General features: G+C 35.1%; 1 protein-coding gene across 3 annotated transcripts in view; it reads left to right on the forward strand.

The window, feature by feature from the left end:
• pio (zona pellucida domain-containing protein piopio) overlaps window positions 1-26,165 on the forward strand; it is a 65,057-nt gene extending 38,892 nt beyond the window's left edge. For all 3 annotated transcript variants that reach the window (XM_089647767.1, XM_089647768.1, XM_089647769.1), the window contains exons 4-11: window positions 4,942-5,083; window positions 5,491-5,632; window positions 19,531-19,709; window positions 21,204-21,279; window positions 21,927-22,072; window positions 23,672-23,828; window positions 24,348-24,497; window positions 24,611-26,165. In XM_089647767.1, coding sequence (XP_089503893.1) covers window positions 4,942-5,083; window positions 5,491-5,632; window positions 19,531-19,709; window positions 21,204-21,279; window positions 21,927-22,072; window positions 23,672-23,828; window positions 24,348-24,497; window positions 24,611-24,811 — 1,193 coding nt within the window. In that variant the 3' untranslated portion in view covers window positions 24,812-26,165. The remainder of the gene's footprint in view (window positions 1-4,941; window positions 5,084-5,490; window positions 5,633-19,530; window positions 19,710-21,203; window positions 21,280-21,926; window positions 22,073-23,671; window positions 23,829-24,347; window positions 24,498-24,610) is intronic.
• Window positions 26,166-26,458: the final 293 nt, after the last annotated feature.

Raw genomic sequence — 26,458 nt, forward strand, 5'->3', positions numbered from 1 at the left:
CTATTATTATCAATGAAAATATGAAATGGATATGTGACTTGAACACAGATATTATTCTTACCGGGACTGGTTACCTATACCAATTGAGTTATTGCCACCTTTTTATGTGAAACCGAACAAGAATCTCAACTGCTCCTAACCTTCTGGTGCCAGTGAGACTATGGCATCCCCAATTGGGGTATGTTGTGAGGTTGTAGGTACTGGGAAGGAGATGGGGAAGACGAAGGTGGGGAAGTAATTGGCTATTCAGATCTGGTCACCAAACACGGCCAAAGCCATTTTATGCATCGTTTCAATTCTGAATGGTGGTCTTGCACCAGGGCGATACTGAGAGTATCTTCCACTCTGGAACGTGCCGCAAATATATTACATATTATTTCAAATGATTAAATTGTGAAGTCAAACAAATGAATTTAAAAAAATTTACTTGCGCACAATTTGATTTGAATCCGCAACTTCCAGCTTGCTAGTCGAGAGCCTCACTCCTCTAACACGGAGGCCGTCAAACCGAATTACAATCCGTAATTTTTATCAATCTTATACATATATGTTTGATATTAATAATAATAATTCCAGATACTACCGATGTTCGCATATACTCATAGCGGCGCCCCACCTCTGTTTCTACCTACACACCAAACGCGTATCTTTGCAGTTTGATCGTAGCTCGGCGACAGTCGGATCGGCAAGCTTCCATCTGTGTTTCCTCTATCCTACAACATGGATATCTTCAAGACTCCTTCCTTTCCTCAAAAAGACCTTCCACGCAGCATACTCAAAGAAAACATAGGTCCTATAACTCCTGGAGTTAAATATTAAGAAAAATACTAAAATATATGCGACTACTTATTTGACAATGGTGTTGTATATTACGTTATGGAGTTATTCTCTTTTCACTCCAATTCTTCAATTTGATTTCGCACTCTTTTCGACGATTACCAATTTTATAAATGTCTTGCACTAGTTTCTAGCTTCACAAGTAATTGAAATTGTAATTAACGTGTAATGTTACATCTTGTTATCTTTTGAGCAGTTCCCACGTTAATTGGTTTGCATTACGAGAATGCCCAATCCGCGTCTTGTAATCATCCATGAGAGACAAATGCGCTTTTGTTTTTAAAATCGCTTTGCAACAATAAATAAGTTTTTTTTATTTTTATAATTATTTTTTTATTTTTAATAATATGTTTACATGGTACATAATTCATTTTACATCTTGGGTTTTTTTTACTACTCTTCCATTGAAAGCATTTGCTTGTGTATGGAAGGGGAGTGTACATAAATGTTGTTGTTAGTTAGTACATAATTAATTGTACATAAATGTATGTTTGCTGTAGTATTTTTTTGATAGTAGTGAAGGATAATATATTAATATAATAAATTTTAAAAAAGAAAGGAAGTTATGGAAAACTAAGGATATTTGTGAGATTAATTAATTGACAGTAGTTTTTTTTTTCAGAATATTTTTAAAGTGTCTCTTGACAGAGAGCAGTATTCGGGTTTTATCATTAATGCTTCTGATTTCTTCTGGTAGACGATTGAAAAAAGTTCTTCCCTGGTAAGTATAATGATGTTGTGCAAAAGACGTATTTAGTTTTGGGCATAGAAAAACATGTCTAAGTCGCGTTCTGTTTTCAATTAAAAATTGATATTTATCTTTTTCTTTTATAATTTGGATTAATGAGTTTTTAATATATAGGTCTTTAAATGTAGGTACTTGAAATTCTTCAAACAGGCGTTCTGTTGGGTAGTCAAAGGATTTTTTTAATATAATTTTAATAATTGTTCTTGTATAATTTCAATTGGAAGAAGATTACATTTATACGCTGATCCCCAACTAATAATAGCGTATTGTAAAGTGGATTGAACTAAGGCATAACTCAACTCAAATCTGATTGCATCTAATTTCCGCCAATTTACGCTGAACTAAATTAGGTACGAGCGCTTCAAATTCACGTAATATTTGGCGTATTATATTGGTTAAATGTGACGAGCATCTAAAACAACCCAACATTGCAGGCTCCTTCAACGGAAGCAATCTTTCCAACGGGCCTTTTTCATTGATATGCTTGGTGCAACTCTAAGTGACCAGCTCAGGTACGGGGGCTCCATCGAAGCCAGAGGCAAGATAGCCTCTCAGAAGCTGGGCGTACTGTACAGTGTGCAGGGCTCACAGATACTTTACTAGTACACAACTGCTGACCCTGTACAAATCGCAAGTGCTCCCCACTGTTGAATTTGGCAACCGCCTCTAGTCTAGTCCCTAAATACCTTAAAAAACCCTAGACTCTGTGCAGAAACAGGCGATCCGTTTGATAGATCCCTCTTAGAGCACAGACGCGAGGTAGGTATGCTGTCCTTGTTCTAACAGAATTACAATGGAAGATAATCCAAGTAACTGATAATTGATCCAATGGGCACTAGTTTGTAGTCGGGAAACACAACAAACGCGCGCTCAACGTATGTATACGATTGACAGTTCAACAGCTCGGCTGTGGAACGATTTGCCCTGCTCTATGGTTCCTCCCTTCTACAACATGGGTTATGTTGTACACGGTTGACATTTGTCACATGAGAACAGGACACTCAAAGATGACATAGGCCCTGAGAGAAATTATTTTCCTGTGTGGAGTTAATGTAAAACAAACAACAACAAAAATTGTAAGACCCGGAAGTGTCAATCTGAGACATCTTCCCAAATAATGACCACAGCAAGGCAAGTGAAAACAAGAGAATCAAAAAAAAATTATATTTCTAAATATGTCCGGAATCTTGCCCTTAAATTTATATTATACAATTGATACATTCACACAAGAGGATGGCAGTTAATTGGTTCTTTCGATAGGAAATTTGAAAGTTTCGGGGTTTCTTAGTAGAAGCTGATTGATATTGATTTTGAATTCTTGATGATGAACACTGTAAAGTTGTCTGAAAAGTTGACTCAACAAAACGAAAAGGCAACTCGACGCAATATCGCTAAAGATAAACTATAGATCTCTTTAGATTATTTCCAGTTTCGCAATTGTGAGTTATGGTGCATTGTTATTTTCACTTTGAATATTGAACTTATTTTCTTCTGGCCTTCGCAAATGTTATTGGGTCAAATCGCACCTCGATCACCAACCATTGGAGAATGTTATTTATGACGGCCGGCGTGGTCTAGTGGTATACGCTTTTGACTACAGATCCGAAGGTCGCGGGTTCGAACCCGGCGTGCGCAAATAAATTTTATTTGATAAATTTGTGTTATTTCACAATTAATTAATTAAAATAATATATAGTATATTTGCGGCACGTTCCAGAGTGGAAGATACTCTCAGTATCGCCCTGGTGTAAGACCACCATTCAGAATTGAAACGTTGCTTGAAATGGCTTTAGCCGTGTTTGGTGACCAGATCTGAATAGCCAGGTACTTCCCCACCTTCCTCTCCCCCATCTCCCTCCCCTCCCCAATACCCTCAGCCTCACATCATACCCCAATTGGGGATGCCATAGTCTCACTGGCTCCAGACGGGAGCAGTTGGGACTCTTGTGCGGTAATACTGTAAAAAAAAAAAAAAAAAAAAAAAGCCACGAACCATTTCATTATTCAGTCACACATATTGGTATTCCAATCTCGTTTTAGACAAATTATGGAGCAGACAATTATTCATGTTTTTCCAACACGTGATTTAAGAATTGCAATAATACGCATTGAAGAATGATATATTAATGACGATAAAGCAACATAATTATGTACGTACATCGACTCCGTAGTGTAATCAAGTACTGGATACGACTTGTTAAGGGGAGAGAAATTTGGCAGTTTTAAAAGTTGGATCCAAAACAAGGTGGTTCCTTTTCACGCCAGGGCCTTCCATTGAGCTCTGAATCCTCGGGAGAACGTGGTGATCGAAAGAGACTTGCGCCTTCAGGCCAAAAGTCCAAGACGTCGCAAGGTCGCCTTGGAGTGGGATTTAATGAAATACGAAATGCATTGCACTGTTTCTTCTACTTCGTGTGGTGGAGTAATCTTGGTTCAGGTCATAGTTGGATGTTGAGGTTATTCAGGCAGTCACGGTATCGGGAGTCACTTGGTTTAACACAGATGTGCTCCCGGGAAGCTGGTAAAGGGGACATTTTTCTGTAACGTGTTCTGCTGTTTGGCCTTTAATCCTTCCGGCCCCATTTCTGCATCACACGAACAGCGACTGTGACTTCATCTGATGCAGTTTAGTGAGGTCCTTGTTTTCCGAAGGAAAGAGAACCCTGACAGCTTAATCCTCAGGCCTCTGACATATTCTGTCTGAAAATCGGAATATTTCCGCTTTGCAATAAAATCCAAATAATGGAATAATCTGAACTTATCCGCAAACAAAAAACTGTATTAGAAACGTGATGAAATAAAAGTCATTTTTAAAATATTTACTTTTTTAGTGCAAACATAAAATTTTTTAAAAAATGGCTCACCTTACCTTTTTAGTCTAAACACTGAACAAAATTTTTTAAACGTTTTGTCAGGTATTATAAATATCACTATCACCTCACTTTTTTTCGATTCATACGAGTATAAAAATAATTCATAAAACATTCACGAAGTTTCATAGATTTTTTCTCAAATTGCGGTTGGAAACTTTGATTTCATAAAGTTGTACATTTAAATTCTTCTGTGGTTAACATCTACATTTGATTTGTGTTTTTTCTTTCTAACATAGTATTATACCTTATACCTAGTTCATATTTCTAACTATGCTAGTAAGGACCATAGTAAAGACCATATGAGCTATTCCCAAAAGCGAAGAAATTAGTCTGGTGGGTTTAATAAATAGGTCCGCAACAAGGTGCTTGTTTTCCACATCTAAGGTTTACACCATCTACCACTGAGTAGTGCCTGAAGCAGACTTTCTAGCGGTGCACCGCGGTGTTAATATTTAGCCTTAACTGTTTGTTTGTTTGTTGCAGCCACCTCCCTGAGTGAGGGGCTGGAGTCCCCAGGATGGCAGGAGCACACTGTGACGGTGGACTGTACGCAGGACGACATGATCATCTCCGTCAGCCCCAAGGCCTCTGGGGTGTCCTTCCTGGACAACGACATCTACTCCAAGTAAGGAATTTGCTCGCATTGATCTTACTTTTGCTGATACCCCACAAGAGCTGCTTTATCTGTATTGTGAACAATAAGGAGAACTGTAGTATCACCAATACCTTTGGCGACGAATGCAGAAAGGGGTATGATTATGAAGTGATACTTATTGAATGAGGGACAAAAGTTATTTGCTGGGCTGATAACTCATTCATTACTCCGTGCTGATCTGTTACTCTTTCTAAGAAACCAAACTTCTAATAACATAAAGTTTAAAATGGGACAGGATCATACGTGTCGTTTTGCATGTTGTCGAGTCGAAGAAACGATTAACTCTCACGCAGCTTCCCTCAAAGTTACGATCTATCAATGTTACCCCCATGATACATTGTCATTAAATAATGTTTGATGTAATGTTTACGTTGCAGAGAGAGCTCGGGCTTCAGCGGATCCATCTACCCGCGGGGGCTCGGGCGTGCCGGGGGCTGCCTGACCAAGTACCGCCAGGCCCCAGGGCCAGTAACATACAGGCTGCCTCTTAGGGCCTGCAACACCATGCCCTACACTATGGTGAGTCCTTATTCTCATTATGTATGTTAGATTAGGTTGCTGAGGTTCCTTTCAATGGGCAAACGTTGTGCCGAGAGGGAGATGATGTGATTTATGAGAGGACAAACCTTGTTCGCTATCGAATCCGAAACATCGTTTGCTGTAATGCTAACCAATATGTCCAGGGGGAGATTACATTTCAACTTAAGGCATTGTCTTTAACCTTAAAGTTATTAACTATTTTTACTTAAGCTGCGGTCCAGTTCTCTCAGATGACAGCAAAATTGTCCTTAACCTTAAAATTAACGACTTTTTCGTTATCTGCAATTTCAGTTCAGAGATAATTAATTTTAAGATTAATGACAATTCATTAGCCTTTAGTAGATGCGAAATTGCCCTTCAGGAATCCCAAGTTACAGAATTTTCAAAGCGATCAGCACTCAAATATACTCGTAGCTTACAAATTAATCATTCGGATAAAAAAGAGTAAAGGATTGAAATTTTTGAGTCAGAAATCGTTTTTTTGTTTGTCCATCTTCTATGCTGCCTCAGGGTGTAGCAATATTTTTATGGTAACATACTTTTTGTGATTACCTTATGTATTTCTTTTCTATATTAGTATACACCACAACGATTTCATGTAAAGGTGTTTTTTTTTCTTCTTCATATGGTGAAAGAGAGTTAGGTACTGGAGGTTAAATTGGGACGCTGGCTGAGATTATCCAGCCAGTACACGGCATCGGGAGTAATTACCTAATTACTAATAAACATGGAGAAAATTCTATTCAATTGATAAACAACCGTGTACGTGAAGACCTTACTAATAGAAACTTACATAAAATAGTTCATGAAAATGTTTACACAGCCAAAGAGGGTTGTTTATCTGTTGTTTGAACTTGAAATTTCTCATCTCATATGCCCAAGGTATTTTAACTGCGCTATATATATATATATATATATATATATTTTGAAAATGTCGTAAAAAAAATACCATTTTAGAAAGTAGATAAAGATGCCTTTTAGATTTCCGTATTTGAAATATACTTTTATATATTGATTTCAAACCTGAAAAAGTATTGAAATAAAAATAAAAAAACACCTAATTGTTCTCCAAACGTTAAGGGAATCTTCAAGAAAATTGTCACTTAATTTTATATCTCGTTTATACAATTAAAAAATAGTATAATAATTCCCAGAGAATAACTTTAAAAAAAATTACATTGTTTGTTTTCTCAATATAAATGTTGATTTCTAAGATTTATATTTCCGTCTCATGTATATTATTAAAAAACATCACTTTTATAGAATTCTTATTAAACTCATGCGGTAACAGTCAATTAAAAAATAATTTGTCCGAAATAACCTCACTTTTCAAGACGGGAATTTCAGGTGTCAGTCTGCTGAAATACAACGTTACCAGCTCTTTTGGAGCACAGTTGGACATCTTTTAATTAGTAAATAATAATAATAAAATTAATTAAGTAACGTACCAAATCAAATCTGAGCTTGTATTGTAGTCTTTATTCAATGTGTAACTAAAACACCGTTTAACTAATTTGAATTTAATTCATTCAGATTCGTGATAGATTTTACGTAATGTGCAAATTTCAGCCACATGCTATTCATGAATTATCTCCTCAATTATAATAAACATTATATTTAAACATAATTCTTAGAAGAAAAAAGTTTATTGTAGATGTCGCCAATGATTAGGTAATGGTGACACTTTCGCCCATGACGTCATATCGACTGATTGTGGCTGTGGCACCCACCCGATAGGTCCTTATTGGTCTGCAGACGGAGTTGTGTCATTAGCTACATGCAATCATAATAAATAGATCTGATATATTCCTCAACACATAGCGATGGGCAGAAACAACTTGCTTACGTCTCTTGCAGAAATCTTACATTGACATTACAGTTACTTACCTATTTATATATTATTATGTTATACAAAGGTCTTTGCAATATTAATTTTCCTTTTTCTTCTGTTCACATAAAAGGTTAAATAATAATGAATTGATAATTTGTGTATCGCCGTTTTTGTGAAAAATCCCCTCAAGGGCGCTGTATCAAGCTAAAGTTAAGATGTATCTGTGTGTATTTGTTGTGAAAGATATCTATGCATTTGATACATTTCCAAACTCTAGAGCACAGGCGTCAACTAGGTATGCTGTCGTTGTTCTACCGGTATTAAAATGGAAGATGTTCCGAGGAACTAGCGTCATTGATCCCTTCGGCACCGGTGCATAGTCGGGAAACACGCCAAACGCGTGCCCAACATAATATGTATCAACAGCTCGGCTGTGGAACGATTTGCCAGCCTCTGTGGTTCCTCCCTCGTATAAAATGAGTCTTGAAGAGACCCATGTTCACTCCTTCCTCTCCTCAAAGAGACCCACTATACAGCATCCTAAAAGATGACAAATCCCCGAGGGACATTATTTTCATCAGGGCCTTGTGTGTGGAGTTAATGTAAACAACAATAGTAGCAGTTTTTTTCAATTCGTTTTTCTTTTTGAGATTTTAAGTCTCTAATAGAAACTATAGATCGAAACGATTTAAGAAGGATAAGGTGAGAGAGATAAACAACACAACATTTCTGAATTAATTAAGGCGATGCACTACGTCGTGTAATATTTTAAATTGAGCCGCTATCAATAACAACCCTTACGTAGATGGCGATAAGCTTTAAATTCCCGCTTAACAACATCCGCCTGTTTTGATTTGTGCAAAAAAAAAACATAGCCAAAAAGTGCATTTTATTTTATTTTGTGGATGCAAAGGAGGCATAAATATTTAATTTTTTTGATCATTTTATAAATAACTTAATTTGACACATTATACAATAAAATCATAACCAAAAATGGGTTCGTAAGTAGGAGATTTTGAACTTTAAAGCAGTTTTCATAGGCCTTTACATTATTTTTTTCTGGGCTTATAAAAAGACTTATCTAAAAAATACTCGATGATTTCAAAGGCCAATATGTATTCTACTCGCAGTATTTAATTAAAGCATCTGAAACATTTCTAGGCGACCAAATTTTCAAACCAAAAACACATGATTTTGCATTACTACGTATGGCATTGCCTTAAACACAATAATATTTCTTTCATCGATCATATTATAATAAAATTGATTATGTTAACTTCATTTATAATTATTTACACCTACATAATGTTATGTCCGTCGATGGTGGATAATGGCGAATGGCAACTTGAATGTCACACAGTTCGATTGTGAAATGACAAAAGGCGATTTCTATCAGCTGTGTCCGGCCTTGTGCAACTTAGGAGTGTTTTATAAAATACTAGGTGACGCGTAACCGGCGTTACTAGGGGTTATCCTTAGGAAATAGACATATACCATCTGAGACTTTTCTGTAGGCCTTTTTAAGATATACAATTCCGTACTACATCATTTTGATGCATCTCATAAGGTTTAGCCCGCGTTAGCAATATAGTGCCCGAAATTTTTTACGACTTGATTACAAAACATAGACTTTTCTCTACTTTTATAAATATAATATGCATGTATTATATATATAAACCTTTCGGAAGAAAATTTCTAAATGATAGTGAAAACCTTATCAAAATCCGTTGCTTAGTTTAGAAGAACTAAGCGAACAAACAGATAGAAGCGGATAACGACTTTATTTTATACTACCAATAAGAGGTGTTATTTTGAATAGCCCGCTATTTCTGTAGATGTTACTTTTGAAGCTCTCATTTTTTTCCTCTCATTGGGTGATAATATGTGTAGGGATGAAACAATGTATGAAAGAAAGGGAGACCAATAAGTTACCACGAAGCAGCACACAACACAATATAGTTAGATCATGCACAACACAATCACATGAGTTCCACCGCGATACCACGAGGTAATAACTGTGGCCACAACACAACTAATGTATAAGCTCTTTCAATATAGTTTTATTCCTCCTTTTCAAAGATTATACACACGACAAACATCTACGACTTGCTTCCAATAGTTCAATTCTGGTTCTCGTCTTTTCCAAAAAAATGCACTCGAAGTTTGCAGAACAATGTCACTGTTCTAAATTTCAAATCCTTTTCCATCAAGGTGCTTGGAGATAGGTAGGAACTATGCATATTGTCATTTCAAAACCAAACATTTTAAAAAAAACAGAAATAGTATTGTGTCTAATAAATAATGCTGTATCTAACATGTGTCGATAATTTCATATTGTTTTGACCTTCATTACCGGACTTAACGCAAAATAATAAGAAAAATATTTGGACATTTTTTTTTAAATAAATGTACTGAAGAATTACGGATTACCAAGAATTTCGGCTTCGTTGAATTATTCAAAACCTGCATTTTTCTGTCGTGGAAAATGTCTGATATTCATTCGCATTGTCCATTGTTTTCGTAGGTGTCAAATATTTGTGGGTTTTTATGACCTTGCCAGACTTATTGGCAAATGTGGTGAGGACATTGCTATGTAAATAAATTATAGTAAATATATATCTTTTGAAGCCCGCATGCTTTTATTTTGGTATTGGAAAATACAATAGATTAATATATTTAACAGATGTAGAACTCAAAGTAGATGAGTAGAAACTTCACACTATAAGTAGTCTATAATTTAGGTAATTCTAGAAGAAGTATTTCTTTTAAATCTCGCTGCCTACAAGCAACGAGTATGACGGGTGGGTAGGAATTTTATTATTATAAATTAGGAATCAGTGTGTTCAGGAGTGAAGAACGAATGAAAATATCCTTCCTACTGCGGCGCAAGCCGATGGGTCTAGAGACAAGTTGTAGAGGTCAAAGGATCTTCCCAAACCAGCCTCTCTCTATCTGGCATGCCACGCAGCTGGTGTGCAAGCGTATCCTGAACACACCTCCCCGATGAACCCGGGCACCCCTCCCAAATAATCACCAATAGTAAACCACTTGGGGTAACCTATAGCAGAGATGTTGGTTATCAATAGTAACCAGTTCCATATAAACTTTAAGATGTTTGATTAAGTAACGAATCCGTAAATATTCGTTTATATCGTCTCCCGCAAAGTTTTCATTTGTGGCCTGGAGTTTTTTTACTAAACCACAGTCGATATGTATTCGGGATTTTCCCACTCTCTTTTACCTCTTTTGCTGAGTGAAGATGGACGATGTGCAGTTAAAACGGTAGTTATGTGGTAACTAATAATGGAGTTTTACTGGTAAGTGAAAAATGAATATTAAGATTATACGATCGCTCCGTGATGAAAGGGGGAGCCCAGTGACCCCTGCTTTGGGTGATTTTTACCTTAAAGGCAGGGTCGGCCTTGAGCTAAACGGGTGCCTGGCGCTATACTACTATGTAGGTATTATCAGCTCCTTGTATCCTTGACTCTTTGGCGCCTTGGCAAGTCGGCAATAATCTATTTTTATCAATAATGACCTTCTAACTTAAATACCAGTATTTTTTATTGTTTTAGTTGTGTAGTTTTAACAGCGATATGATATAATGTTCAAAGTTAAAATTTTTCGGGTCTCCCAAAATCGAACCAAATCAAACGTGTGACGTTACCGGTCACCAATATCAAAAAGCGTACTTTTTCAACCGGTGCTGTGTTTTGTATGGGAGTTGAGACGTTTTAATTTTAATTTTAAGATTACCTACCTTAAAAATAAAACTTTACATTGAAGAACGCTAGTAAACATGTTAGCATCTTGTCATCAATGTTATCGTATTGAACCAAAGCGCAAAAATACATCCATGGAAACACCTGACAAATAATTTACCGGTGTTTAAAATTATCACCATTACTATGAAAGAAAAATACATTATAACCCATAGATATATTCCTCACGTAGACTGGTGGTGATGTCAGAATCAGCAGATTCAGTCGTACCAACCAAACGTTGTGTTTTAATGTGATGGTGTTCTATTCATTTTTAAATGACATTTTATAAATTTTACGTATAATAATCTATATAAAGTGTAAAACACAGTCGCTATTCACGTATGTCTGTTTGTGCGCTTAGTCCTATTAAACCGCAAAATGGATTTTTATAGTGTTTTCACTATCACTTAGAGATTTTTTTCCGAAGATTTATGTATGTAATACATGCATATTATATTTATAGAAAGTAGAGAAAAGTCACAATTTTGTAATCAAGTCGTAAAAAATATTTTCGGGCGCTTACATTACTAACGCAGGCTAAACCTTATGAGATACATCAAAATAATGTACTAAGGAATTATATATCTTTAAAAGGTGTAGAGAAAAGTCCGCGATGATATATCTCCTAAGGATAACCCCCAGCAACACTGGGTACACGTAAGCTATATGATTAAACTTATCAACATGAATATTGGAGTTATTATTACCAGCGGCCCTGCATCCAGAAGTTATAAATATAGGGTTTTCAAATAAGAGGTGTTATTTTGAATATCCCGCTATTTCGGTAGATGTTACTTTTGAAGCTGTCATTTTTTGACATTTGACAAGTAGAAATTACGCCATTAATAAAAATGGAACGACACACGCTTCAACAACGCATTGAAATTATTAAAATTCACTTGAGTGAATCAAATGCAAATCATCTTGAGTGATGAGGCCCATTTCCACCTCGGTGGCTTCGTCAACAAGCAAAATTGTCGCATGTAGGGCTCGGAAAGCCTCTTTATCCTCAACGTGTGACTTTTTGATGCGGTTTATGGTCCGGCGGAGTCATTGGACCTTACTTTTTCGAAAATGAGGCTGGAGCAACAGTTACGGTGAATGGATTGCGCTATCGAGAGATGATTAATGATTTTTTATGGCCGGAATTGGATGGTATTGATTTAGAAAACGTTTACTTTCAACTAGACGGCGCTACGTGCCACACAAGCAATGAAACAATTGATCTTTTAGAATTTAATATCAAAATAACACCTCTTATTGGAAAACCCTGTATTACGTTTCTGTCCACATACACGATAAACACATTCAAACATCCTTTGTTCCTGAAGGCAGATAGAGCAGTGGGAGGAAGTGGAAGTATTAGGAGGTAGTTTGACCTTCAGGTGTATGGAGAAGCAAGTTAGAAGCCGAGGCGGTACTGGCACATTATACGAGTAATCGCCCACCCACTGTTGCTGTCACATCTCTGAATAAACCATTCAGAGAGGAAAACACTGCCGAAACAAAATATGTTGTTGTTTAAAAATAGTTTTTCCTTGAAGTTTTATTTATTGGATGTAATATATATTTTGGAGGTCGATTAAAACGAAAGATACTTCAAGAGACCTTTCTCGAAACATCTTTTAAATCAATAAAACACGTTATTTTATATTTTTTTCTCTTAAATAGGTAGCTAGGTCCACTCTATACTACTATGTCCTACATTCAATGTTGACGTATTGGTTTTTTTTAAATATTTTTTCTTATTGAACAAATTTAATGAGAGTGAATTTTTTTTAAGTTTTACAGTTTTTTTTTAATTTTCATGTTATAATTATTTAACTAGTTGATTTGACCTATAAATTCAATGCAGAAAAAGGTATGCTTATTTCATGACGTCAGAGCTCACTGTTCTTTAAGTTATTTCAAAGCTACATAGCGGACGATGGAAATGATGTAGCGAGCTAACTAATGTTTATAAGACAAGGTTCTCGTCGGCAGCATTTATTTTTACTCGGGCGATATTTTCAATTTGTATTGATATTTCAGGCGAGTAATTATTGCTTATAATAATGTAGCTAATATGACGTTCACCATTTTTTTTAAAGATCAATAGTTCGTGATGGAAATTATGTTACGAGTAGTTGGGTTGGTCTACAAATTCTATGCAGATAAAGCTATGCTAATTTCATGAAGCCACAGTTCGTACTTCTTCGTTCGTTGTTATTTTAAAATGATGCACCGATCGAAAAGGCTATGCAAAAATCACGACGCAAAGCTGATGTATACAGCTGAGCCAAATAAATAGGAAAATTACATAATACGGGATGTAGAAAAAAATGATTCTCACGATTTCTGAGTAATTATTGTTCTCATCTAAACAACGAGAATATTGTCCTTGGAAAACCGGAGAATCTTCGCAGATGTATTTATTATTTGTTCCAAAAAAATAGCTACGTTTATCATTGTTTGTCCGAAACTCCTCTTACGTATTTATATAATATTATATTTTGCTAATTCATTTCCTACATTTAAATCAAAATATATATAAGGAGAAGTAATTAGTCATACAATTGCTAGTTAGTTACCCACAGACATGCCAGCCTAGCGAAACTTTAAGTATGTTTCGATACAACACCAGTTCTAAGCAAAAACTGTGTTATTAAAGGCCACCATTAATTCATTTCTTGAAATGATTTTGGCCGTGTTTGGTGAACAGATCTGAATAGCCAGGTAATTCCTAACTTCCCTATTTCCCATTCCCGTCAGCCTCAGGACATATCCCAAATGGTGACACAATAGCTCCGGGCAGTTGAGGACAGTTTGGACTCTTGTGCAGTATTATTTTTTTGTAAACCTCTCTAGCTTTTCAAAATCATCTTTTTTTAATAAAACAGATTTGTTTAACGTCCTTCTTCCATTAGCAACCACCGAGAAAGCAGGATCCTTCCGACTATCTAAGAGGCAACGGAAATTTGAATTATCCTAAAACTTTTAACGTCCCATGTGATAATCATTTATTTTTTTTAGTAAAAATATTCCCTTCCCTTGCCTGTCCAGCAACTGGGTGGCGGTAAAGTTGCTCTGTCTTTACATTGTGCAGACAGGGGCACCCTTGTGAGGTATTACACCAAATGAAAATGAAGCAGGATAAGCAACGGGAATTTCTTTCTGTAGCTAGCCCTACAGAACTGCCCCTTAAGTTCTTTGTCAGTGCTTATTCCGGTCAGTTCTTCTTGTCACATGATATCCGATTCTTCAACGTTGCATTACCATAATGAAAATGTTCTCAAACTTAGTTTTAAAGTCTGTGTGAAGTGCATTTAAATGTTGAACGTCATTATAACCCTGGACGTTTTTCAAAAACAAGTTGGGGGGAACTAGGAAAATTCGCGGGTTCCAATGTGCAATGTTTTGTTTGAATATATTAATTCTAACGAGAAAAGGAAGGTAGACTCTATTTATATACCTCAGTTAACAACTTTACGAAATATGAAATAATTAATTTCTTCAGTCTATTATATTTATGTTAGGTCTATTGTGTCATTTACGGAACTCCTAAATGTTGACTTGAGGTAAATGGGGGTCCGCTCGTATGTACCCCCATTTGAACTTCGTGGCATGCCGATATCGACCCCTGGGGGTCCATATAGACCACTTTGGGATCCTCTGATTTAAATCATCGTGTGATTGTTCCATAGTAGTGAATTTTAAAGGAGAGTTTTTTTTACTGAAGAGACCTTAAAAACAAACATTAACAGTACTAATAGACAGGTAAAGAAATCATAGATTTGTAAAGCTAATGGCTTTGTTTCGTACGCAGTAAAGATGCCTTGAATGATGCTGAGGTCATAACTTGGTTGTTCAATAATTTACTTAGCAGAAATTATAATCAATTTGACCTCTAACATCGGATCCAAACAAACAGAATAAACATTTTACAAGTATAAACACTCTCAGGGCCTTCTGATATTCGATTTCAATAATAACGCCTGGTGGAAAACATCTTTCTTTGTTGAAATTTGAAATTTGATTTGCCAGTGGGATGCGATGGCCATCAAACTGGTTTAAAAATACACCGGCAAAGTTCATCGAGTAGGAGTCTGTTGCATTCACGTTTTAGTTCTAATCATTTATTTTACGATAAATGTATTTGACGTTGCAACACAACTGCATTGAAAATTGTTTTTAGTTGGAAATATATGACGTGCAGGAGATTTTAACAATCTGTGTGGTCTAAGGTTAACATCGCCGGTGTGAATCAATCAATGAAGGTCGCCAAATGACCAATTAATTAATAAATAAATTTTGTTGTTGTTTCGCAGAAATTCAAATGTAAAATTGTCAATCAGTGCCATTTAGTTTTTTTTTAACAGTTGAAAGATGCCGATTCTAATTACGTTTAAGCTTTTGAAAAAATTGTGATCAGCAGAAGAGGACAACTATCGTGTTATTAAGTTAGTCAGCTTATTACAATTTGATAGAAGGCTGAAACGCGCATAGAATTAGATCTACTATTTTACGTTTGAAATTCTGCGAAACAATTGGGCCTTAGTCAAATGTTTTATAAGGTAAGGCGTAATTTAAATTAAAGGTGTTAATTTTTTTTACCATGTTTGTTATGTCAATAAACTAGCCTTAAAATGCAATTATTTTTTCCATTTATTTAAATCACCTTTGATAAAACTCAATGATTATTCCTAATATAAAAATCATTTTAAAAAATTTCTTTAATCTTTATTATGTTTTGCGAATTCAACATATTTCTTGCTTTTTTTAAATCATTGCATTTTTCCTAAACCTAGTTTAGGTGTATATAATTTTTTTTGTAATTTTTCGATCTTGATAACATAATTAAGGTAATGCATTACAAGTGTATAGATATAATCTCCAGAAATAGCAAATATTTTTTTTAGAACTTAAAAACTTAGAGTTTAAGGGAATCTTGTTATAAATCGGTAGAAATTGGGAATGCGGGCCTTAAGGCGAAGTTTAATGCTAAATCACTATTTTGATTAATCTTTATAACGAGTTGGTGTACATTATGAATACCAAAAAATATGTTTTAGATAAATTGAAGGTTTTTCTATCGCTTCGCTTGAGTAGAATACAAATAAAAAAATAAACTACTAAAAAAATATATTTTTCCAATAGAAATGTATGAACGCGTAAAGGAAACAACTTTTAAAAAATACATTATTATAGCTAAGATTATCTGTAACAGTTTCACGTGATTAACTTTTTTACTTTCTTATAAAATTATTTACAAAATAAATAAAAACCAGTTTTTTGCTTGAAATTAAACGTTTCTAGACTCCGTTTGTCAAGCGATTTTAATGCCTATTACCTACAATATAAGGTATACCAAGAATATACATATTTTTGGCTTGTAGCTTCCTATTAAGAAATACATACATAAATTAGAGAGTTCCCAAAGAAAGATTGTTTAAAGATTGGCTAATAAAGCTGCAAGGAGCTTTTGCCAATGTTTTTTTGTGTTTGTTACTGGAAGTTTTAGGTTACTAGGTAATGCGTTGTATTTATAATATCCCGAATCGATATTTATGATTGACCTTGAAAAAAAGACTTCACAATTTTATATCTCACTGTCGACAGTACGTTAGACATTACGAAATATTTGATAGATTCACCATTAGGAAATGTAGACATAGAAGCAGATGCAGCTGAAATAAATTTAATAGTCATATTGGTTCAGGTGCGGATCTTCGGGGCCATCAGACTCCTTTACGCATTCGTATTTTGTATATTTAACAAATGGTATTAGTTTAAAAATTGTATTGGAATAACTTCAATGTAATATATCATTGAAGAAGATAGAGATATAAGAACACAAGATACAGAAACATTAAAAGGTGACGGTCTCAACTTGGAATCGAACCCGATCTCTATCTTACCGGTACAATGCAAAAGTCAATAGGTGTACAATAAAAATCGGATATGTTTATCCGAGACACTATTTAGGTAACAAATAAAAATCTTTAGAACTTTTTAATCATTCAAAAATAGCAGCCAAAAAATTGTAAAGAATAATACTGTTAATTCTAAATTTTAAATATGAGATGATTAGGTCTCAATGGCCGGGTGGTTAGGGGCATTTTCCCGGTAAGACAGAGATCTTGGGTTCGATTCCCAGGTGAGACTATCTATTTATTTTTCTGTTTCTTGTTCTGTTTTATGTTTAGTTTAGATTTAATGGTACAGGGTTTTCCAATAAGAGGTGTTATTTTGAATAGCCCGCTATTTCGGTAGATGTTACTTTTGAAGCTGTTATTTTTTGACATTTGACAAGTAGAAACTACGTTATTAATAAAAATGGAACGATACACGCTTCAACAACGCATTGAAATTATTAAAATTCACTTGAGTGAATCAAATGCAAATCATCTTGAGTGATGAGGCCCATTTCCACCTCGGTGGCTTCGTCAACAAGCAAAATTGTCGCATCTGGGGCTCGGAAAACCCAAGAGTTATTGTTGAAAAGTCTCTCTATCTTCAACGTGTTACTGTTTTGTGCGGTTTATGGTCCGGCGGAGTCATTGGACCTTACTTTTTCTAAAATGAAGCTGGAGCAACAGTTACGGTGAATGGATTGCGCTATCGAGAGATGATTAATGATTTTTTATGGTTGGAATTGAATGGTATTGATCTGGACAACGTTTACTTTCAACAAGACGGCGCTACGTGCCACACAAGCAACGAAACCATTGATCTTTTACGGGAAAAGTTTCTTTGAATATCTAAATAACACCTCTTATTGGAAAACCCTATATTATCTTCTTCATCAATTATAAAAAAATATATTGTTATTTATTACTTGATTTCCTATTTAAAATAGACTGGAGTTTACTAAACCCATTGCACATATAAATATGTGGGTATTTTATTTAATCATCGATAAAACCCATATGAACGGGTAGGTACCTTACAGCAAATATATATATTTCCACTTCATGGACTATTTCTACGGTTGAAAAGCGCCTATGTTTATGGAGGTTAATAGCCATGTGTTTTATAATTTTCCACTAAAAAATATATTAATGCATTCAGACATTAGTAGTCTTGTACCATATTCTGTAATTGAGGCACACAGGGTTGCCGTTCTAATAAAAGAGTCGATATTTTATTGGTAGTTTAATGATTTATGGTACCTATCTGTAGAACTTTTGTTGTTATGGCTACCTTGGAACATGTGATGAATTTGTGTCAGACCTACCCTAATTGTTCTGAAGGTGATTTGTTACAATGTAAATATAATATTGCATAATATAATAAATATGGTAGGCAGAGAGGATATGTCACTTATCACACACTGCCTGCTTCATTCACACATCGTCACATACTACTCTTCTGTACTCTTGTGTTATTCTGACTCTTCTGTTATTTTGACTCTTCTGTTATTCTAACTCTTCTGTTATTTTGTCACTTCTATTATTTTGACTATTCTGTTATTCTGACTCTTCTGTTATTTTGATTAATCTGTTATTCTGACTCTTCTGTTAATCCGACTCTTATGTTATTCTGAAATTTTTTTCTTTCCTGTTATTCTGACTCTTCAGTTATTCTAATTTGTCTGTTATACTGTCTCTTCTGTTATTTTTTTTAAAGGAACCCAATCATTTTAATTTATTTATTTATTCATTTTTGGGAAATCGACAGTTTATATTTAATCAGTATGTACATAAGTATTACATGGTAAAATAAAACCTTCTGACTTTTGACTCTTCTGTTTTTCTGACTCTTCTGTTATTCTAATTCGTATGTTATTCTGACTCTTTTGTTATTCTGACTCTTCTGGTATTCTGACTCTTCCGTTATTTTGACTCTTCTGTTATTCTAACTCTTCTGTAATTTTGACTCTTCTGCTATTCTAACTTTTCTGTTATTCTAACTAAGTACTATGTTATTCTGGCTATTGACTTTGACGTGGCCGACTCCAGTATTTTATTAATTTGGTCTTCCTGGCACGTCCCCGACTTCTTCTGCCATTCGCTTTCGCGTCATGATATATTCTCCTCACACCCATTTCTTCCATCATTCGCTCTACATCCCCAAACCTTCTAAGCGTCCTTTACTTGAACTAATTCATTACGTATATATCAACCTTAAATTCTTTCCGAATCTCCATATTTGCATCATTGTCATACGCCACAGGGTTTTCATTTGTACAGCATTCAGTCTACTTTCTTCCTTCCTCTGTCGGTTCCATGCTTCTCTGACATGTACATATAAAGGTTGAGGATCAATAAACAAATGAACCGTTGGTCCCTCTGTGCCCCCAGGACGACGGCTCTGTGGAATACCGCAACGTCCTGATGGTGCAGCCCCACCCGCGCCTCGTGACGGGGCTGGGCCGCGCGCACCACGTGACTTGCCGCCCTCCTCCCCACTCCCTCGCCCTGGACTCCCAGCCCAAGGCGGCCCGCCTCAGCGACGTCAGGGAGTACCACCACGACATTGAGTAAGTAACGCAGATGTACATGTGACATCTGATGGTATTCATACGCTAACGTCTGTCGAACACACTCGCTCCACGTGCAAGCTACAAACGGAAGTGCTGCCATCTATAATTTTTTTCAAATAACTGTTTTCATAAAATAGCACACCCAAAATAACAAATTCTTGGAGGAGATACATAACCAGAGATGTGCTTTATTTCAAATAAATCCATTTCAAATGGAAATGCAAAATGGGTAATTTCCATTTTGCATTTTAAATGCTTTTCTAAAAACCATTTTGCATTTTGCATTTTAAATGCTTTTCTCAATGCATTTTCCATTTTAAATGCTTTTTGCAACATTCTTCCTACTATCTCCACTCATCTTTTTTTCATAAGCCCCAAATATCAGTCGGTCCTCAACCTCGCTATGAGAGATAATTTACAATTGTCAAGTTGCTCCCTGGTAGGAGCCCTGGCAATTGAGTGATAATATTACAAAAAATACTAATTCAAATACTGAACACGGGGTCATGACGCACAGTGGGCTGAAAATCGCCTTTCATAGACATAGAGACTTGAATTTTCAAGGGTCTTTTTTGACTAGAAATGGATTCTGCTGATCATTACTATGCTATAAAATTTCGTATGAAGCAATGAAGGAGTTATAATTATTTTAAGAAAAATTTGGATAAGAATATAAATAAGGATATAGTGGCCAACCTTATGATTCCAGAGATAGCCTCACTTTTAATGTCAGTGCCATACAAATTTATCTTAAAAAAATGATAACGCCTTCATTTGTACACGCAATTGCTTCATACAAAATTTTATAGAATAGTAATGATAAGCAGAATCCATTTCTAGCCAAAAAAAAAATACCCTTGAAAATTCAAGTCTCTATGTCTATGAAAGGCGATTTTCAGCCCACTGTGTGACGCTGTAATATTAAATGTTAGATAGCAGTTTCTATGTTTTTACGTTGGCATCATTAGTCCCGTGCAAATTTTTTGTGGTTTCATAATCTGTAGTCGTGGTTTTTTTGTATTTACCATCATGTAATATGTTTGTTCTACATTGATGTCCATTATTAAATGACCAAGTTGTTTAAAAATTCTATAATTATTTTAATTGTTTGACCTGAGAAACCATTTTGAAAATAGGTATTTTGCATTTTGCATTTGAAATGCTTTTCTAAAAACCATTTTGCATTTTGCATTTTCAAATGGAAAAGTTTTGACCCATTTCCATTTTGCATTTCAAATGGTTTTGGTTACCCATTTTGCACATCTCTGTACATAACCTATGCTGAATGCAACAACTGTGGGTATATTTTCATAGCCCTTTGTTGGAATTATATTTTTTGATGTTGTAGCTATGATAGAACCGTGTTTTTATTTCAAGCGTCTATAGTTTTATGAGATCTTGACTTTGTCTGTTGTATACTCGAAATTCTGTACACATTTTTGTGTAAATAAATAATTATGATTGCGATTAATGTTACTGATTATTTTGCAGCGTTTCCTCGCAGTCCACTGATGGTCGACCTGCTTACTCCATGAAGATTTTCAAGGGAGATCCAGCTCTCAAAGAGGTAAAAACAATCATGTGATCTGCTAATTGTCCACACTAGCGACCATAAGAAACGCCTAGAATATTTGAAATTATAAACATGATACGAATATCGTGACAAACATGACAACAAAATTATTTTCCAAATTATGAACCATGTAGAATCGTCCCTCTTGGTGCCAATCAAAATCAATATCATTCGTCGTCTACTGACAAACTCCGAACTTTACCAAAGTAACCTTTTTGTGCTAATGTGTCCACTAAATAACATTCACTGTAGTGACAAGATTCCGGACATGATTTAGCAATAGCCCCCAGAACTTTACTAAATTTCTCAAATCTCTTGTTTTCAATTGACTTGACTTTACCCAAACTTTATTGTTTCTTGTCTTTGTTGTTTTATATTCTTGCTGTTATATTATAAACCTATTATTTTGGACGGTTGATATTTATTATTTGTATTTTGTTATGTAAACCCTTTGACTGTTGTGAACATTACAAATAAAATATTGTCATAACCGTGCAATGCATGCAAACACCACAGCAAGTCACCAGTTAGTGTTTCATACAACACGTTTGTGAAATTGCAGAATGCGAAGTGCAAACTCTCCATACAGCATAGATGCACCAATGCATAGTGACTGACTAAAAGTTTGAGTGATATTGCAGATTGCCACCAACGTGAAGATCGGTGATCCTCTGACCCTGGTGATCTCCATTGATAAGGAACTGGGCAAGCACGGCATCAGGGTTACTGACTGCACAGTCAAGGATGGACTGGGGTGGGCGTCGCAGAATCTCCTCAATGATGATGGGTGAGAAACAGAGGCTAAAATTATAGGGATTTATTTATAGTTAAACCTTTAATATTATAGTATCTGAGGAATGTGAAAATAAATTAACCCTAATTCAGAAGGTGGTTTATTGTTATTTATAGTTTGTTTTATTTTTAAGATCGAGATAAATTAAATTATTATTTTTAATGATAAATTAATGTTTATAAGACAAGGTTTTATGCATAGCACACAAAGGATAATAAATTATTATAAGCAATAATTAGTCACCTGAAATATCAATACAAATTGAAAATATCTCCCGAGTAAAGGTAAATGCCGCCGACGGGAATTGAATCTGTACCTTCTGATGTCCGGTTTGGACATCAGTTCTGATATCTGCTCTGGACCACTGAGCTACCTCGGCTTATTTCCAACCCGCCAAATAATTCAATATGTACTAGTACTTCAATCAACAATTACTGCTTATTATATTTTTTCACCTGTAAACAACCAACTTTATTTTTGTAGGAAAGGCTTTGTTAGTGCTAAATTTCCCACTAGATGGCGTCGACACATGTTATATCTACATTTGTTTGTGAAATTTCCATCTAGTGGGAAATTTAGCATTAACAAAGTTATAAATTTAGATATTTGATACACGATATGCGAGTAGGCAAACGAGTTGAAGAGATGCAGCTCATCCGAGAATCGCGAATAAATAACTCCTTCTGGAACGTTTTCTACTGGTGGCTCTTTTGAGCTCTGAACTCCAAACTCAAAGCTAGAAGCTCAAAGCACAAATTTCAAAGAACAAAACTCTACCTCTGAAAGCTTTTTGTGGAGCACAAAATGCCACTGAATTCGTACTTTTTAAAATAATTTTTGACCCCCACTTAGATACATTTTAGAATAAAATATACCAGAAGCACATAATGCTGAAGTGGTAAGCAAACACAAAATTATTATTAAAATTCCCAAGATCACACTTACTACACCAGTAGCACAAGAGCTCGAAGAAGCGCCCTTGTGGTGATTTTGCACAAAAACGGAACTATACGAATTATTATTATTTATTTTTTTTAATAAAGAAATAAAGTATTTCATACAAAATCTTATTTAATTGGGTTTTTACATAGAGATTTGAATGCTACTCTTCCATAGAAGCGTTAGCTTGTGTTTGGAAGAGGAGTGCACAGTACATTATTGTGGTTATTTATGAGTAATTAATAATATGATAGGCATTACGTGTTGTAGAAAGTTCATTACAGTGAGAAATTAAAAATTTGTTACATTATATGTTTGGTAGACCATCCAAATATTATTATTATGAGGTAAAATTTAAAAAAGCGCCTGGCGTTTATCAGTTCTGCAATCCTCACTACTTTGGAGCTTTGTGCATTGCAAATAGATGCTTAAACAGGCGTTTATTTTCCCTAATAATTAAACTATAAATTTATAATTCCCGTTATTTATCCTTGGCTAAGGATTATACCTCTATTCCTTAACTAGGGATAAAGAACAGCAATCCGCCTCGTGAAACACAAGAGGTCAGAGGTAAAATATGAAAGAAAAACACCTGCGTTACTCTGTTAGCTTCTCTCGTAGGAGCATTTAAAAAACTTTTTATCTTCTGTTTAGCTGCCCGCTGGACACGGAGATCATGGGCAAGTTCTACTACTCAGCGGATGGCTCCCAGGCCTCAGTCACTTTCCAGGCGCACAAGTTCCCTTACACGGCCAGCGTGTACTACCAGTGCGCTGTCAAGCTGTGCGGCGCCAAGGATGCCAAGCAGTGTGTAAGTGTGTCATCGTAACGCGTCATACCGGCTGCGCCAATATTATTTACTATTTAGTGTAAGGTAGTATGGTATATAAACAGTTCTTCAATTTTTACACGCTTTCCTCTCTATTGGATTGATACACTGATTTAAAAATACTATTATGGCGGACTAACGTCTAACTTGGATAGAACGAGGCTGAGCGAGATTATGTTTCTCTATATGAAGGCTCATCTATTGTAGTCTCACTCTATACTATGTAAGACAACTGTGTCTTTCTAATCTCACCATATGTCTATATACTTAGCTGTACACTGGACGCAAAGATTACGCGCATGTTCAGTAGAATGAGTACTAACTCGGTAGTGTTTAAGGCAATCAGAAGGTCTTTCATCTTCTCTTACCGGCTTCTCAGAATATTATGTATGTATGTATATGTAAATTATATCATGGCAATAAAACACATGTTTGCCTCGTGTATGAAAACATAACCTCACTCCTAATTAATGATATCTTCAAAACCTTATCTAATTCCAGGAGCCAGCATGCGGCGGCAAGAACCAGATCCGAGCCCGTCGCCAGGCTGACGAGAAAGAGACTCCCGCAAAGATAGAAGTATTCTCTGGACTGTATGTGAACGAGGCCACCGACTCTACGCCTGACACTGATTTTGTTACAAAGGAGAAGGTATGTTGAACAAAATTTAAGTGAATTATATGTTTAGGAGATCAATAGAATAGGAGGCATTTCTCCAAACTCTCTAAGTTTGTATTACCTAAATAATAAAACCTTGTTTCAAGAATCCCGAGGATGCTATCTGCATTTCCCAGCGCAATTTCGCCATTGCCATTTGCATCGCCGGTCTTATCCTCATGCTCGCCGTGGTAACAGCCATCTTGGTGATTCTGGCCAGAAGGAGAGGCACCAAGTCTGTCAGCAACACGGGCAGCTCCATCTATAGCGGGCCCTACACCAACACGGGATACTCTCATGACAGTTAGACGACGCAATAGAGTGGAGAGTTGAATGATGGACGTGTTGAAAGAGTCGGGAGTTGAACGATGGAACAATTGAAAGAGTGTAGAGTTGAACGATAAATCATTAGAAAGAGTGGGGAGTTGAAAGATAGAACAATTGAAAGAGTAGAGAGTTGGATGATGGAAAAATTGAAAGAGTGGAGAGTTGAATTGAAAGGGGGTAGTAATTTGGAGTTAAACGGGAGTTTCAAATTGACAATATCTGTTCCCTAGAGCTAGAAATGTCACAGGGGCACAGATGTTTTGAGGGACAAACTATAAATTTGATAAATTTTCCTCAACATAACCTATCCGCTGACAAAATGCGTTGGTTAATTAGAGGTTGGATTATAGGCATTCAAGTTTAGCGGATTATTTATTTTGTACTTTTCTTATAATAATGCTCTAGTTTTGATGCCATATTTACATCGCATAAATATATGGTTCGTCCCTCAACAAGACAACTGTCCATTTTGTTAGATGAATATTGCATCTTTCGTTGGAAATTCTATTTAAATGGGTTTAAATTACGACTAGCCAAAAGAGCAATCAATTATTATTTTATTTCTTTTCAAATCTGAAAAGGTGAGGGTGCTTATACATTTTACTTCTTGGTATGTTTTATAACTTACAGCAATTTTTTATTTAAAAAAAAAAACAGACCATAGACTTTTTGAAGATTGAAAATATTTTTCTATGGACTACAACTTTTTACCTCCAAATTTTAAATAATGATTTTTTAACTTCTTTATTTTTATATGAATATCTATTTGATTACTATGCTAGGTTTACGAATAATTATTCAAAATGGTTGTCGGTGTGTGTTTCATAATTATTTCATTGATCTTACAATACATTTTCTCTACTTAAATAAATAATATGCAACAAATTTTAAAAATATGTGCCATTTTTCTACTTTTGAGGCATCGAGTATATTTATTATAATTTTTAGTATTATTTTAGGTAGGTCTTTTACGAAATGAAGCCATTATAATTCTTTAAATATATATATAAATCAATGAAATTCTGGAACAACACCGAAACAAACTATTTGAATAATTTTAGATATTACAATAAACTTTTAAAAATGTAAAAAAAAAACCCAAAATAGTTAAGAATGTAAGAAATTCCGTACCAATGTGCAATTTTATTAAAAATACCATAATATATATTTTGAATTACAATGAATATTTTCATCTATGATATTATTTTAAAATTGGAATTTTCTAGAATGAATTCAATACTTTAAGTAGGTACCCAATAATTAGTGCTTATTTGTGATAAAACTAAATAATTCTATTATTTTACCAATCATCACATATTTTTATATATTTTAAAGGTGATATAAATAATTCCGTCCATTTTTTACAATGCAATAAAATCAAATATTATTATTCAAGTGTGTTTTTATTACCTCTACCCTACCAATTATTACAAATGTTTGAGTGTCCCAGCAGAAGCGACCCCATAAATAAACCACTCGGGCTTTATGTATGAAACAAACTGGTCCTAAAAACCATAGATATTCCAATATATAGACAGTACAATTCTCATTCGGAGCTTACTTATTATACTATACACCAAGGCTGCCCAACCTTTTTAACAGTTGGGCAAAATTGACGATTTAAAAGT

This window comes from Hesperophylax consimilis, chromosome 27 (genome assembly GCF_061612785.1).
Source record: "Hesperophylax consimilis isolate HC1 chromosome 27, BYU_Hcon_1.0, whole genome shotgun sequence".
Taxonomy (NCBI): domain Eukaryota; kingdom Metazoa; phylum Arthropoda; class Insecta; order Trichoptera; family Limnephilidae; genus Hesperophylax; species Hesperophylax consimilis.